The sequence below is a fragment of the Falco rusticolus genome, chromosome 5, assembly GCF_015220075.1.
Source record: "Falco rusticolus isolate bFalRus1 chromosome 5, bFalRus1.pri, whole genome shotgun sequence".
NCBI classification, from domain to species: Eukaryota; Metazoa; Chordata; class Aves; order Falconiformes; family Falconidae; genus Falco; species Falco rusticolus.
The window spans coordinates 55761467-55774087 of record NC_051191.1 but is presented as its reverse complement, the minus strand read 5'-3'; the positions used below and the strand labels follow the sequence as shown (position 1 = coordinate 55774087).

The following is a 12621-nucleotide window of genomic DNA, read 5'->3' as shown; positions in this document are numbered from 1 at the left end:
TGAACCTTCTTTGCAGAGATTTCCTTTTCCTAACCTGCTGCTGTGTCTCTGAGGGATTCTTGGGGACAAAAAATAAAATAGCCTGTTCCCGTTCCCCTCCCCCACCCCACCCCCACCCCCAGCACATGCACTTACCATGCTGGACTCACCTTTGCCACTGGCAATGGCCAAGCACAAATTGGCCCCTCACTGACCGGTATGACTCAAAAGCACCATGTGTGCTGGCCAGGGCTTCCCCTTCACCGGGGTGTCTTGGGGCTGGGGGCTGCAAGCTTCATTCTTCAGCAGCTTTATAAAAAGCAGAGCAGGTTTCTGGAGGTGGCAATGCAGGCAGCAGCAGGGGGACAGCGAAAGAACAGTTCTGCAAGAGCCGGGGCAAATGTGTTCCCAGCCATGTTTGAATTGGAGCCCAGCCATAGAAACTGAAGGAAAAAGCACAAGGCTTGGGAGGCAGCTAACCTTGGCCACAGCCTGCCTCCGGGCTGCCTGCTCCGGCTGAGGATGCATGTGGGGTGGAAAGACCCGGCCACCCCTCCGCCACAGTGCCATCAGCCTTGCCCCTCACAGGCGCCGGGGCCGCAGGCAGCACCCAGGGCCGCTGCCACGTGAGCAGGGAGCAGGTGGCATTGGCAGGAGCACTCCTCGGGGATGCCAAGGACTCAGCAGGTCCCGGCCCTCCCACCGGCAGTGTTTTTCCACCTCTCGGTCCTGGCACGTCAGCAAGCGCTGAGGCAGGGGAGGCACCCGCTGTTGGCGGTGTTTGCACCGTGTTGTTCAATCCCAATAATCCCAAATCTCCAGAAGCCTTTGGGGCAGTGGGAGATGCTCTCCCGCCGGAGCAAACTCAGGCTCTTTTGCTGGGCCTGTACGTAAGACAGCCCAGGGCACAGCTGCCTGCCTGCCAGTTACTCACACTTGCGTAAGGCCCCCCCGCCCCCACCCCCCAGAACAGCCCCGTTTGTGTCAGAAACTGCTGCTGTCCCAGACTGCAAAGCCCAAGGCTGAAGCGTGGCATCTTCTACCCAAGTTGTCTCCTCCTTTCAGGTAGCAGCCGATCTGCTCAGTGACTCAAGCTGTGAGTTCCCTCAATAACGCAGTCCCCTGTGACGATTGTCTGGCCACCACCCCTGTGCCCCTCACACTGGAGGTTTCAGGAAACAAGTCCCGTCTTCTTGCTGTGCCTTGCTGGAGGACCCAACCTGCGGACCAACTGGGGCACTGCCCAAACACACGGCAAATGTCCCCACGGCCAGGTGCCACCCCGCACCAGCCGAGCGCAGGGCTCCAGCACCTTTCCTCTCCAAAGGCTGACGGAGGGCCGATGCCTGTCCCTGCGCACAGCTTCCAGGTGGGTGTTTCACCTCCCCACACCCTTCAGGCTCCCCGAGACAGCACAGGGGCAAATGGCTCAGTAGGAACGCGGCTATACTAAGCCTTTTCTCTAGTCGCTGCAAACTAACTGCAGGGCCTACTGCTCAGAGTACCTGCGCCCGTGAAGGGAAAGGCTCCGTGCCTCCCTGCATCACAGCCCAGCAAATGCAGGGCAAGGATCAGGATGGCACATACTCATCCTTGATTTTCCATTTCCAGAAACATGTCTAAGGGCAACTGTTTGTGCATGCTTTAGATAAATGATTACAAGGGGGTTGAGACACAAAGGGGAAAAAAATAGTTTTGTTGCTTAGCAGAGTGTGACAGTCACGTGGCATGCAGCAGGCACGAGCAGCAGCCCAGCTCCCAGGGCTCGCAAAGCCAAGGGCAAAGCAGCACGAGCTCTTCCAGGAAGAAATTCAGGCTAGATGGGCTGAGGGGGCGTGGGCAAGTATAGCTAGCGAGAGCCAGCAGCCAGTATCAACTCCACGTTTGGTTTCCTCAAGTACATTCACAGCAGCTCCCTTCAACAGCTTTTTAAGGAGGCGGTGTGGGGAGCTGCAAGCCTCCCCTTGAGCAGGAGGCAGCAGGAACACAGAGGGTCTGAGGAAGCTGGGTCACACAGCCATTCAGCACATGTGGGCCGAGACAGGCATTTCAGCATCTTCCTCTGCACAGAGGGGCCATCTCATCTTGTTTTGCTAAAAAGCTGCAGTTCCCTCTGACAGAAATTCTGATTAAAGCTGAGCAACAAGAGGTTAGAAAGAAAAATCAGACCATCATAGCTGCTTTTCTCATATCCAGCCTCGAGCCCACCCTGCTACGAGAAGTCACCTTGGATGAACATTCACAGCAGGGAGGATATGCACATGCATCTTGAGGCTTCCTTTACTTATCAAGTACTTGAGATACCCCAGGATAAACCCAAACTGGTTTCGGCAGAGAAACCAACCCTCCCACAGCACCCCTTCTGCAGAAACCGTCGCCCAAGGAAGGCCTCCTCTACTCTGCAATGGCACCAGGCAGATCCCAGCCTGGACCCACAGGTGATGGCCCTGGCAAGCTGCCACAGAAGCTGGGTATTTTAGGAACTGCTGATTGACTGACCCCCCCACCCCCCACCAGAGGCACACTGCACCAAAGGCAGAGTCCTGCTCCCTCCCCTCCCCACGTCCCAAGGGAGCTGAATCACAGCAGGACCCAGGAAGGCCAGGCACACCACCACTTCTTCCTAAGCTGCTGCTATTCCTGGCACAGCAAGAGGTCAGAGACGGCTGCCCTCACCGTGTTGCACAAGCCTGGGCATCACCCGGCTATTCCTAGCACAACGAAACCTGTGCTGGGCACGCCACAAACCAGCGACCTGGCCCACAAGAGGAAGATGCCAAGCACAGGTTCATCCGAAGGCAGGCAGGGAGGGCTGCTGTGTCCCCCTTTGCCCAGGAACAGGCATGGCAGAGGTGCTCTCTCCCCACCGAGCACACACCACATGACAACTGGTTATTATATCATGCTTTTAATACAAACTTAAAAAAATCTGGAACAATAGAAACTGTACAGATTTGATCAACCTTTGTTTTTTTTTGTTTTTAACTAAATCTGTAGACACACCAATGTCCTGTTCCAAAATATTGCACAACATTCTGAATACAAAACTCTTGATTGTATTCCTCCTTCGCTAAAGAAAAAAAAAAAGAAAAAAAAAAGAAAGACAGCAACCCCCTGGTTCCCCCTCTCAGTAGCCCCCTTCTCAGGAACCCAAGCAGAGCACACACAGAAACCCTCCGCTCAGATACATCCAGATTTCTGTCCTCTTTCACTCCCTCTCTCCCGCAAGGCAACTGTCAATTCACTCCTTGGAGAGGGGCAGGAGGGAAAGGAGGGAGGCTGAGGGGGGAGAAAGGAATCTTCACCACTTCTTTTTTTTTTAAGTTTTTTTCCTGAAAAAATATTTTTCTCTCCTCTTTTTAAGAAAAAATCTTGAAAAGAAAAAAATTACAGTTTTTTTACGTTAGAAATATACATATATTATATATACCTCTTACATTTTACAAATGTAGCAAATTATTCAAATACAAACAGACATCAACAAAAAGAACACAAACCCATAAAAAATAAAAGTTAAAAAAAAATTTCTCTCTTCTCTTCCTAAGAAACCAGGTAAATTAGTGCAGGTTTTTAAAAAATAAAATTGAAGCTGAACGCCTACATCCAAGACTAGAAAAGACCTGAAAAGGCCATTAGTTTCCATTGCTGCCTGATGCTGGAGGAACATTTCTGAAGCACGCTTTTTTCCTTTTAAGTTACAAAGAGGTTGGTCCCTCCTCTTTTCCTCCTTCCACTCACACCACTGTTTTTAAAGCAGGTATAATACGTGTGGCAGGGCAAAGCGGCATCAAAGCTTCACACAGATAAGCGGGGTGGCTGGGGGGCATTCCCACCTCTCCCCTCCCTCCCCGTGTCCGAGGAGAGCATGCTGTCCCATGGCGGTGGCTCACAGATGGCTTCACCAGATGCAGGGACAGCGGGGGGCAACTGGACTGGGTCCCACCATCAGGGGCTGAGCACCCCTCAATCCAGTGTGGCAAGTGGGCTGGCATTCAGCAGCACACTCCTGGGGAGAAGGACGGGGTGGCAGTAGTAAAGTCCGTAAGTAGGGGTTTAAAAAGAAAAAAACCCCAAAAAGAAACAAGGGAAATCCAACAGCTTGGCCATTCCTCAGCAACTCATCCTAGCCTGGAAACCTGAGGGCTGAGGCCGCAGGCGCCGGTTTGGTGGAAGCTAGCTGGGCTCCACTCTCCTGGCCCACCTGCACTGGTCACAGCTCAACGGCAAGCAACCTGCTCGGGAACCCGCACTGGGCATGAGGTCAGGACTGTGTCCTCCCCGGTCACCCAGCAAGGGGAAGGGTGTGCTGGAGGCTCTCCTAGAAGAGCTCCGGGCAGTGGCAGCCTCCCTGGGACAGCCCCTTACGTCTGCAAAGGCTCATTGGCAACACAATTACAAGAAGGCTGAAGTGCCTTCATTTCAGGTTGAGGGAAAGGAACAGGAAAAGTTCAAGTTCAAGCCCATCTCCACTGAAACAGGGATGTCTTGGTAGAGCACATTGGTTCAACACATACAGAAGCGGGTTTCAGAGGGTGCTCCAAAGACATCCAAAGAATACCAAACCTCAAGTCTGGGAGGCAGCAAGTGAGCTTATTTATCTTTTAAACTGAGAACTTCAAAGACTGGAGTCTCATCATCTCCATCTCTATCCTCTTTGCACACTTCCATGTTCCCACCACAGCTTCCAAGGAAACCTCCTTCCCACCTAGAGGGTCTCCACCTTGCCTAGGCAAGAAGTAGCCCTCCTTAGGCTTCCTACGAAGGTGAGCTTTGGGGTCCCTGACACAGAAGCAACCCAGCTGAACAGCTGCAAACACCTGACGTCTTGCAGCACGTTGTCCTGGGGAAAGCTACAGGGACATTCCTGGATCCCAGCCCTGCAGTGGGGAGGCACACGCTGGGACAGCCGCTTGCCTTCGGAGCGCCTGTCCCTGCTCTGGTCTAAGCCTGCCACCACCTGCACTGACATGATCTAGCTGGAACGATGAGCTTACACTAGGTGCTTCCCTTCCAGAACGGCCACCTCCTCCCACTCCTCCAGAAGGGCTGGGGAAGGGATTTAGGTGTACACCAGGGCTGAAAGCACAAACCATTGTGCCACCACTCAAGAGTGGCTTCAACAACATAGCCCGTTCTCTTCCTCAAAAGTGGTGCTGCCTCACTAACTAAAAAGGAAGGAATTCCTGCTCAGAGACAAGATGATGAATTCACATCAGGAAATGAGAACTCAGACCTCAGACGCCACCCCAGGTGGATGCTGGTGCCTGCTCCTGGGGAGAACATCTGGGAAGTGGGGCAGGATCCAAGTGGGGTCACCTGGCTTAGCACCACCTCCCCAGCTGCAGGGACAGGCAGGCGATGTTTGCACAGCACAGGCTGTCACCCAGTGACTGGCCAGCCCCAAGAGGACAGAGAAAGGCCCCCTCAATCACATGCGGAAGGGGACAATACCCACTCAAAGCGCCATCCTCCTACAGCCACGGCTGGAAGTGTAGATGAAGAAGGGAGCAAGAAGAAGCCATTTCACGGTAACGCTCTGCCCTCCCTGCTACGTGCTGGGAGGTGGTCAAGGAGAAGAGTTAGTGCTTTTCAGCACACAGACAGAACGGCTGACGCCAGCCCAGGCTGGAGCTACAACAGCACAACGGCCTACACCCGTGGGCACAGTAGATGCTCTCCGTCTACACGCAGAGCCGTAACAGAAAAAGCAAGTTCACCCACCCATTTCTGGCTAGCACGCAACAAAAGCGTGTATCTCCACTAACACTGACTCATCCTTTCCCTGTCCCTCCTCCAGCGAGGTGGTAGGAAGACACCCCTACACCCAGGTAGAAGGGCCCTGTGTCCAGCGCTGGGGTTGGTGGGTGCAGGGAATCAAGAGCATTGTGACTTACTGGTTGCACCAGTCCTGGACTGGGGGAAGGGGGAACACAAACCAAAAAAATCCCAAGACTCATTTAAGCAGTAAAAAAGTGAGTAGGAAAAAAGCACAGGGACTGAGTTAAAAAACAAGTCAGTGCTTCAGGAGCGTTGCCAGCACAGCGCAACAACACTGGGCTCTCTCTTTTCCCAAGAAGCTATATTTATAGGATTTGAATATTTTCTGTATATTTCTATTTTTCTTCTCTCCCTCTTTTTCGTTTTGTTCTTGTTTTCCCCCCCTCCCCCTCCCCGCTCCCAAATACTCTCCTTCCTTGTGTTCAGTTGGCCAGGACGACAGGCTGGAACGACTGGCTGGGATACTGCATGGCATTCAGGTTGTAGCTGAGTCCTTCCACAAAGGGAGACTTCTCCAAAAAGAGGCTGCTGGTGCTGCCACCGAAGACCTGAGCCATATCAAAGGTACCACCCGTGCCGGTGTTGAACTGCGATGCCGGTGGCATGCTGCTGGCCTGGCTCTCACTGGCAACACCATCGAAGAAGAGACTGCTGGCTCCCGGTGACCCGCCGTTGTAAACAAACTCCTTGGCGTTGGGGGAGAGCTGTGACTGTGGGGCTTGGCTCCCAGCGCTCCCGATGAAGTTCAGAGAGTGCATAGACAGGGAGAGGCCCTTGTGCTTCAGCAGGTTGGTGGTGGGAGACCTGACCATCCTTGGCTGCTGCCCAGCCCCTGCTCCGCTGCCCCCTCCTCCAGCTCCCCCACCCTTCTTCATCTTGGTAGAGCCGAACTTTGTGGCAGCAAAGGTGGCAGTGGTGAAAGTGATGGGCTGGGCAGAGCGAGGGATGAAGGTGGGGCTTGGTGACTGGCCGAAGGAGGGGGATGGAGAGTTGGACAGCGAGTTGTCCTGGCTGCCGATGGGGACAAATACCTGGGCATCAGGGTTGAAGCTGCTCTTGATTTCTTTGTCCAGCTCTGCAGCGCTGCAGCCCTCGCTGTCATCCAGGTAAAGGACCTTAACAGAACCCTTCTCACCGATCTGGTAGGAAACCTCAAAAGGATCGATCCAGACACTCAGCTCTTCCGGCACATTGGCACGCACATCATCCACAGCCAGGCCACTCCGCTTGGCTGCCAGCTCCACCACTGGATCCACCGTCTCCCCTATATGAACACAGCGATAGCCAGATCCCTTCAGAGGCTTCTCTGGGTACCAGTGACCCTCATATTTCTTCTTCAGCAGGCGCTCTAGCTCCTCACCAAACAGGTCTGCCCGCCTCCGAGGAAGCTTGTTGTACAGGTATGAGATGATGAAGTTAAGAGCAACTTTGATCTCCAGATGCATACTCCCTTCGCAGCAAGCAAGTCAGGGCAGCGTATTAAAAGAGACAAAATGACACACGCATAGACAAGATTTGGCTCCAAATAAACCTAGGGAAAGAGAGAAAAGGATGGATGAAAACAAGAGAACACAACAGCTCTCCACCTGTTGGCATAAACAGCCATGCCTTTTCATTAACAAAAGCAGCATGAGCAGTCTTAACACTTAACAAGCAGCAACGCTCTCTAGGAAAGTCACCCCAAATCTACTGGCCCTCAAAACAGAGAGATGCTGGTGGGAAGGGAGTCTACCTGCTCCTCTACTGGAGAAACAACGATGTAGCTACTACCCGCACACAGATACGTACGTTATACTAACCTTGCTGCCAAGTACCACTACTGAAACCCAGCAGGCTAACTGTCTGCTCTGGCAGAGCTACTTCAGCACATCTAACACACCTCTCTATGCCCTGGCACTCAGCTGCTTCCAGCACAGCTCACCTGCACAGGCCTCTCCGGAACGTAAGTGCACCAGCCTTGTGACTCGCTCAGCAACTTGTGCAGAGATCCACTCAGGCTCAGGATTGCAGGGCCAGCCTCTCGTCTGGGAGGCCAGGTGGTTGTGCCAGGTGCTGCGTCCTGCTGGCACAAGTGCATAAGGGACAAGAAGGAGCAAGGGAGGGTGCTCAGGCACCAGCTGCCAGCCCATGTTTACTATCCCCTTGACTTGCAGGCTCATATCTTCTTAATAAGTGTACCCAGTTGAGACTCTGCCTAGCTGCAGGCCTAAAATCCCAGTTTAATTCAGCTGAGGGGGGAAGAGAGGGACAGGAAATGTGCAAAGGGTCACAAAGCACAGGCACGCCAACAGCCTGTCCAATACAGTTCACATCGCTTATCCCTGCACAGAGGGAAGATGAGCTCTGCCAGGATCAGGTACCTACTTAATAAAAAGCTGAAATTGCTTGCCAAAAACTGAAGTAATCCTCCCTCTCTCCCAAGGAAGTCTCTGAAGTGGAAAGAGCCCACAAAAGCACAATGCAAAACCACAACACTCAGCTCTCCCAATTATACACAGATTTGCAATGTTCGTCTGGGTACAAAAAAACCCCTCAGGTAGGTCAGCACCAAGCTCTGTCACCCATCCAAAGAAAATGAATCCCACAGATATTTTAAGAGGAAGCGCACTTCCAGTAGCCTCCACGCCTCTCCAGAGGGAAGCAGAATATCCAGTTTTTAATTGGCAGCTTAGTCAACAGGCTGCTCTGTCTTCAGCTGCCCTCACCTTGCTCAAACAGACACACCGTGTTCAACTGTCCTCCTAAAATGGGCTTCAGGGATGCTCTCACGCAGCACTCAAGCCAATGTTTACAGCGTGTGCCAATTTTTTGGGGGTGGGGATGGAGTACAAACATACTGTGTCAGCATTCCCCTGGAAAACCAGGAATCCCAGCAGCACAACCAGGCATCCACTCTGGCCTAGGTCAGGAGGAAGAAAAAACTGACCAGACTTCTTTGCTTGGTCTAGTTTAGCGGACAAGAAGGATTAAATGAATTTTATTTAAAAGACACCCTCAAATATTTTGAGGCTTCATTACAAAAAAGCAGGGGCAGATACTATGTTTTTCTTGTACTAGTCTGAGTTCAAAGAGGCTTGGCTTTAGAATTACGGTAACCAGAAACAGATCCCACACCTCAAGTCTGCCAACAAGGAGGTTGGTTCTGGAAGGAATTCCCTCCGGGTTTGACTCGGCAACAAGAAAAAGCACAGGAAGGAGGGGATGGAAAAGAGAGAAAGAAGTCTTGCCTTTAAAACCTGCTTTAAGGAATTACTGTAGTGTTAACAACTTTGTTAGGTCACAGAGACCTGACTAAGCTCAAATAAGAACAGATGAGAAATAAGCAACCAGAGTTTTTCAGAGAACAGCAAGGAGAAGCCATTTTCAGAAGGCAAGAGTCTCAGCATGGAGACGGAGCATTTTCGAGAGAAAACGGCATGAAGCAAACCCCTGAAAGAGCACACCTAAGTGTTAACAACTTAGATGGCCCATACCACCTCAAGGGGCAGATTACATGGAGCCCTCTCACTCCTTTGGCTTTGAGGCATCCAAGAGGACGGTCTGGATCTCAGCAAGTTAAGCGGGAAGAGAACAAACAGCCAGTTTGTAAATCTTTTCATCTCATGTGATAAATTCTAACCCAGATCCGAAATCTATTAAAAAATTAGAAATTGTAGACTGGGAAAGAAGCAAAGGCCAGAATTTGTTATCACCTTATTTGCAACACAAACACCTCAACACACTTTGAGCAGCCCATATCCTCACCAACCTGCAGAAAACAGTGAGGAGATACAATTACAAACCATTGCCTCATTGTTTTTTTCTTTTATTTAAGAAGTACTTCCCCCTTCCTAAAAGGGAAATACTCTGTACTTTGATTATAAAAGAGGCGAGTTGATTTGCTTAATAATACCAACAGATGCCAAGGTAGCTGCACACAGCCGATACTTGCAGAAGGCACAAAGAGTCAGAGATACCACTGACTCCTCAGGTTGTTGACATGGTAAGACGTGCTCCAGTAAGACCCTCTCAATCTCCTTCTACTGCACCAAGATGTGATAATAGTAATAAAACAACTGGAGCATCACGGCACCAAGACAAAAAACAACTAAATATCAGTTGTAAAAAGCATTCGGCAAGCATTCCATAAAGAGAGGCTTGCCCACGTTGCCAGCATTTCCAAGTAAAGGCTTACTCGTACCACGGGCAGCACACCGAGGTGCCGGCAGGGAACAAAGGGCTGCTCCTCTGCTCTGCGGAGGGAAGGCAGGAGCCCCCCAGACCCCCCGGCTATCAGCACAGCGATGTGCCGAAGGAGAGCGACCGAACAGCCGCTTGCATCAGAGGAGACCAAACACGGGAACGATGCCCTCTTCTCCTCGCCAGGCAAACACGGCAGGTGACCTTGTGAATATCCCTCCCAGCTCCTGGCGGAGGCCTGGGCCCCGCCTCACCCTCACCAGCGGCGTTCCCCGTCTGCCAGGCGACCCGTGGCCCCACAGCAGGCCCTGCCGGTCCGGAACGGAGGTCCTTTCCCGCCCCCCCTCCACGGGCGGCGGAGGGGCTGCCCCGACCCGAGGCGGGCGGCCGGCCGCCCCCTTCCCCAGGAGAGCGGCCATTCCCGGTGACCCGGCCGGCCGGCCCCGGGAGAGCGGCCATTCCCGGTGACCCCCCGTGCCCGCCCCCTCCCCGCCGCGGGGCACCCTGGGAGCTGCAGTCCTAGCCCCCCCTCACGCCCCGCGACCTACTTCGCCCCTGGACTACGCCTCCCGCGGCGCCCCGCGGCCGGCCCGGCCCGCCGCTCTCCCCGCCGGGGCAGGGCGCAAAATTTTCCACAGCACATGCGCCCTGGCGGCCCGCCCGCCCTGGCGCTGCCCACGACGGGAACACGCCCCACCGCCCGGCGCTCGGGCCCGCCGGGCAGCCGCCCCCCGCTTCCCTTCCCTTCCCCCCCCTCCCGGCAGGGACGGGCAGGCGCGTCCCCACCCCACAGCGGCCGCCCCCCGCCCCACGGCCGTAGGACGGAGCCTAGGAGGCCACAAGCTCCGTGTCCGTCCGTCCCCTCCCCCGCTGCCTGTCCCCGTCCCGCCGGTGGGGCACGCGGGGTCGCAAACAAGGTCCCCAATAGAGCCCTTCGGCGGGAGGGGGGGTGGGTCTCCCCGCCAAAGGCGAGCTCCCGGCCCCGCACACCGGCGGGGCACGGCGGCAGACCCCGAGGCCTGCAGGATCGGGGAGGCGGGTGGGGGCGTGTGGGGTACAGCCCAGCCCGGCCCCAGCAGCGCCTTTGTTGTCGCCGGGCTTCTCCCCCCCCCCCCCCCCCCCCCCCCGCCCCGGAGCCGCAGGAGCTGGATCCGCCGTGCGGGAAGGGAGACACCCCGGTGACACCAGCCCCCCCCCGGCAGCCCTGGCTGCCCGCCGCCGCCCCCGGGCCCAGCCTGCCCTTTTCGGGGCTGCTGGGACTGAGCCGCACCCCACCCGCCCATACGGCTAGAGGGGGCCCAAACAAAATGGTGAACTGGGGCACTGCAAAGCGTCACCGACCTAATGACTTTCGCACACACCCACCACCCCGAAGCCCCATTGATCCCCCACCCGGGGCCCGCAGCTGCACAGTCGCTCCACAGACGGACAAATTACTCCCGGGCGGGGAGGAGGGCAATGAGCCCGCTCAGGCCGAGCCCACAAAGGGGATGTGGGCTGGGAACACTCGGCCCAAGGATGAAGTGGGGGGGGGGGGGGGGGGGGGGGGGGGAAGGGAAGGGAAGCACTCCCGCCCCCACTTACTTCGTCCTCGGCTCCAGGGCCGGCAGCTGGTGGCGGCTGTTGGGGGCCGTGGGCGCTGCCGGCAGTTGCCCGGACAGTGCGTGCAGGTCTCTGCCCCGTCCCGTCCCCTCCCTCGTCTTATCCCCGGCGGTGCGGTTCCTCCGCGGGGCGGGCCCGGGGGCTGCAGAGCGGGCCGAAGGCGGTGCGGAACGCCCAGAGGTGGGGGTACGGGTACCGGTGCCTGTATCGTCGCCGTCGTTGTCGTCGCCGCCACCTCCCCTCGACCCCCCACCCCGCAGCCACCCGCGCCCTGGCCCCAAGTGAGCCAACTCACGGCAAACTTTCACCCTTAGCAACCCCGCGCAGGGATCCACGCTCCCGCCCAGCGTGATGCGGTCGCGGAAGGCGGGCCGGAACTACTTTCCGCCCCTCGCCGCCCGCTCGGCCTCGCCGCCCGCAGCGCCCCGGGGACGAGGGGCGGTTTAATTCCCTTTCTGTCTCCCCGCTGCCGGTGCAGCAGCCGCAGCGGGGGGCGCTGCCAGCCGCGTGGCACCGAGGGCTGCCCCAACCCTGGGCGCCAGGGGAAGGAAGGAACAGGGGGTTTAGCGGGGATGAAGCTTGACCAGAGGATTTCCCCAAGCGGCTTAGCCTGAGGCGGGGAGGGGCTCACAGCGAGGTGATTGAACGGGAGCGGAGAGGGCAGGAAGCGGCCGGCATTTTTTCCCTCGACGTGTACTCGGCAGTAGTCACCACAGAAGGCCAGAGGGCCTGGTGCCGTTCATGCCCCGGCTCCGTGACAGTACCGGCCCTGGGGGATGACAGGGGCCCCGGGTGATGCGGACAGCGAGGGGGAACAGGCAGGCGATGTCTTCCGAGAACTCCTGCACTGGAAGCCCCGAGCCCTGCTAACGGCACGGGCAGGACAGCTTTCACCCAGAAGGGTGCGAGGAGAACTGGCAACCCCGGCTCCTTCCCACACTGCAAACCTCTCGGGATTCCCGGGCCTGCGACAGGGTGGGGGGCGGGCCCATCGCCTCCGGGGACAACGGGGCAAGGCTTACCAGTGTCACCACAGGGAGGGCAGGAGCAAGCACAAACCACCCCTACTGCCCCGTGCCCAGC

The 12621-nt window shown here is 56.0% G+C and overlaps 1 protein-coding gene across 3 annotated transcripts; it reads right to left on the bottom strand.

Moving 5' to 3' along the window:
• Nucleotides 1-2871: 2871 nt before the first annotated feature.
• Nucleotides 2872-11999, bottom strand: TOB2 (transducer of ERBB2, 2). 3 transcript variants are annotated; one of them, XM_037389953.1, is made up of 3 exons: nucleotides 11521-11999; nucleotides 7679-7816; nucleotides 2872-7288 (listed from the first exon to the last, which is right to left on the bottom strand). In XM_037389953.1, exon 3 carries the CDS (start codon nucleotides 7200-7202, stop codon nucleotides 6180-6182), a length of 1023 nt encoding a protein of 340 aa, XP_037245850.1. In that variant the 5' UTR covers nucleotides 7203-7288; nucleotides 7679-7816; nucleotides 11521-11999; the 3' UTR covers nucleotides 2872-6179. The 3 variants fall into 3 exon arrangements, with proteins under 3 accessions (XP_037245850.1, XP_037245849.1, XP_037245851.1); XM_037389952.1 differs by lacking the exon at nucleotides 7679-7816 and having other exon boundaries at nucleotides 11521-11997; XM_037389954.1 differs by lacking the exons at nucleotides 7679-7816; nucleotides 11521-11999 and adding an exon at nucleotides 10197-10390.
• Nucleotides 12000-12621: the final 622 nt, after the last annotated feature.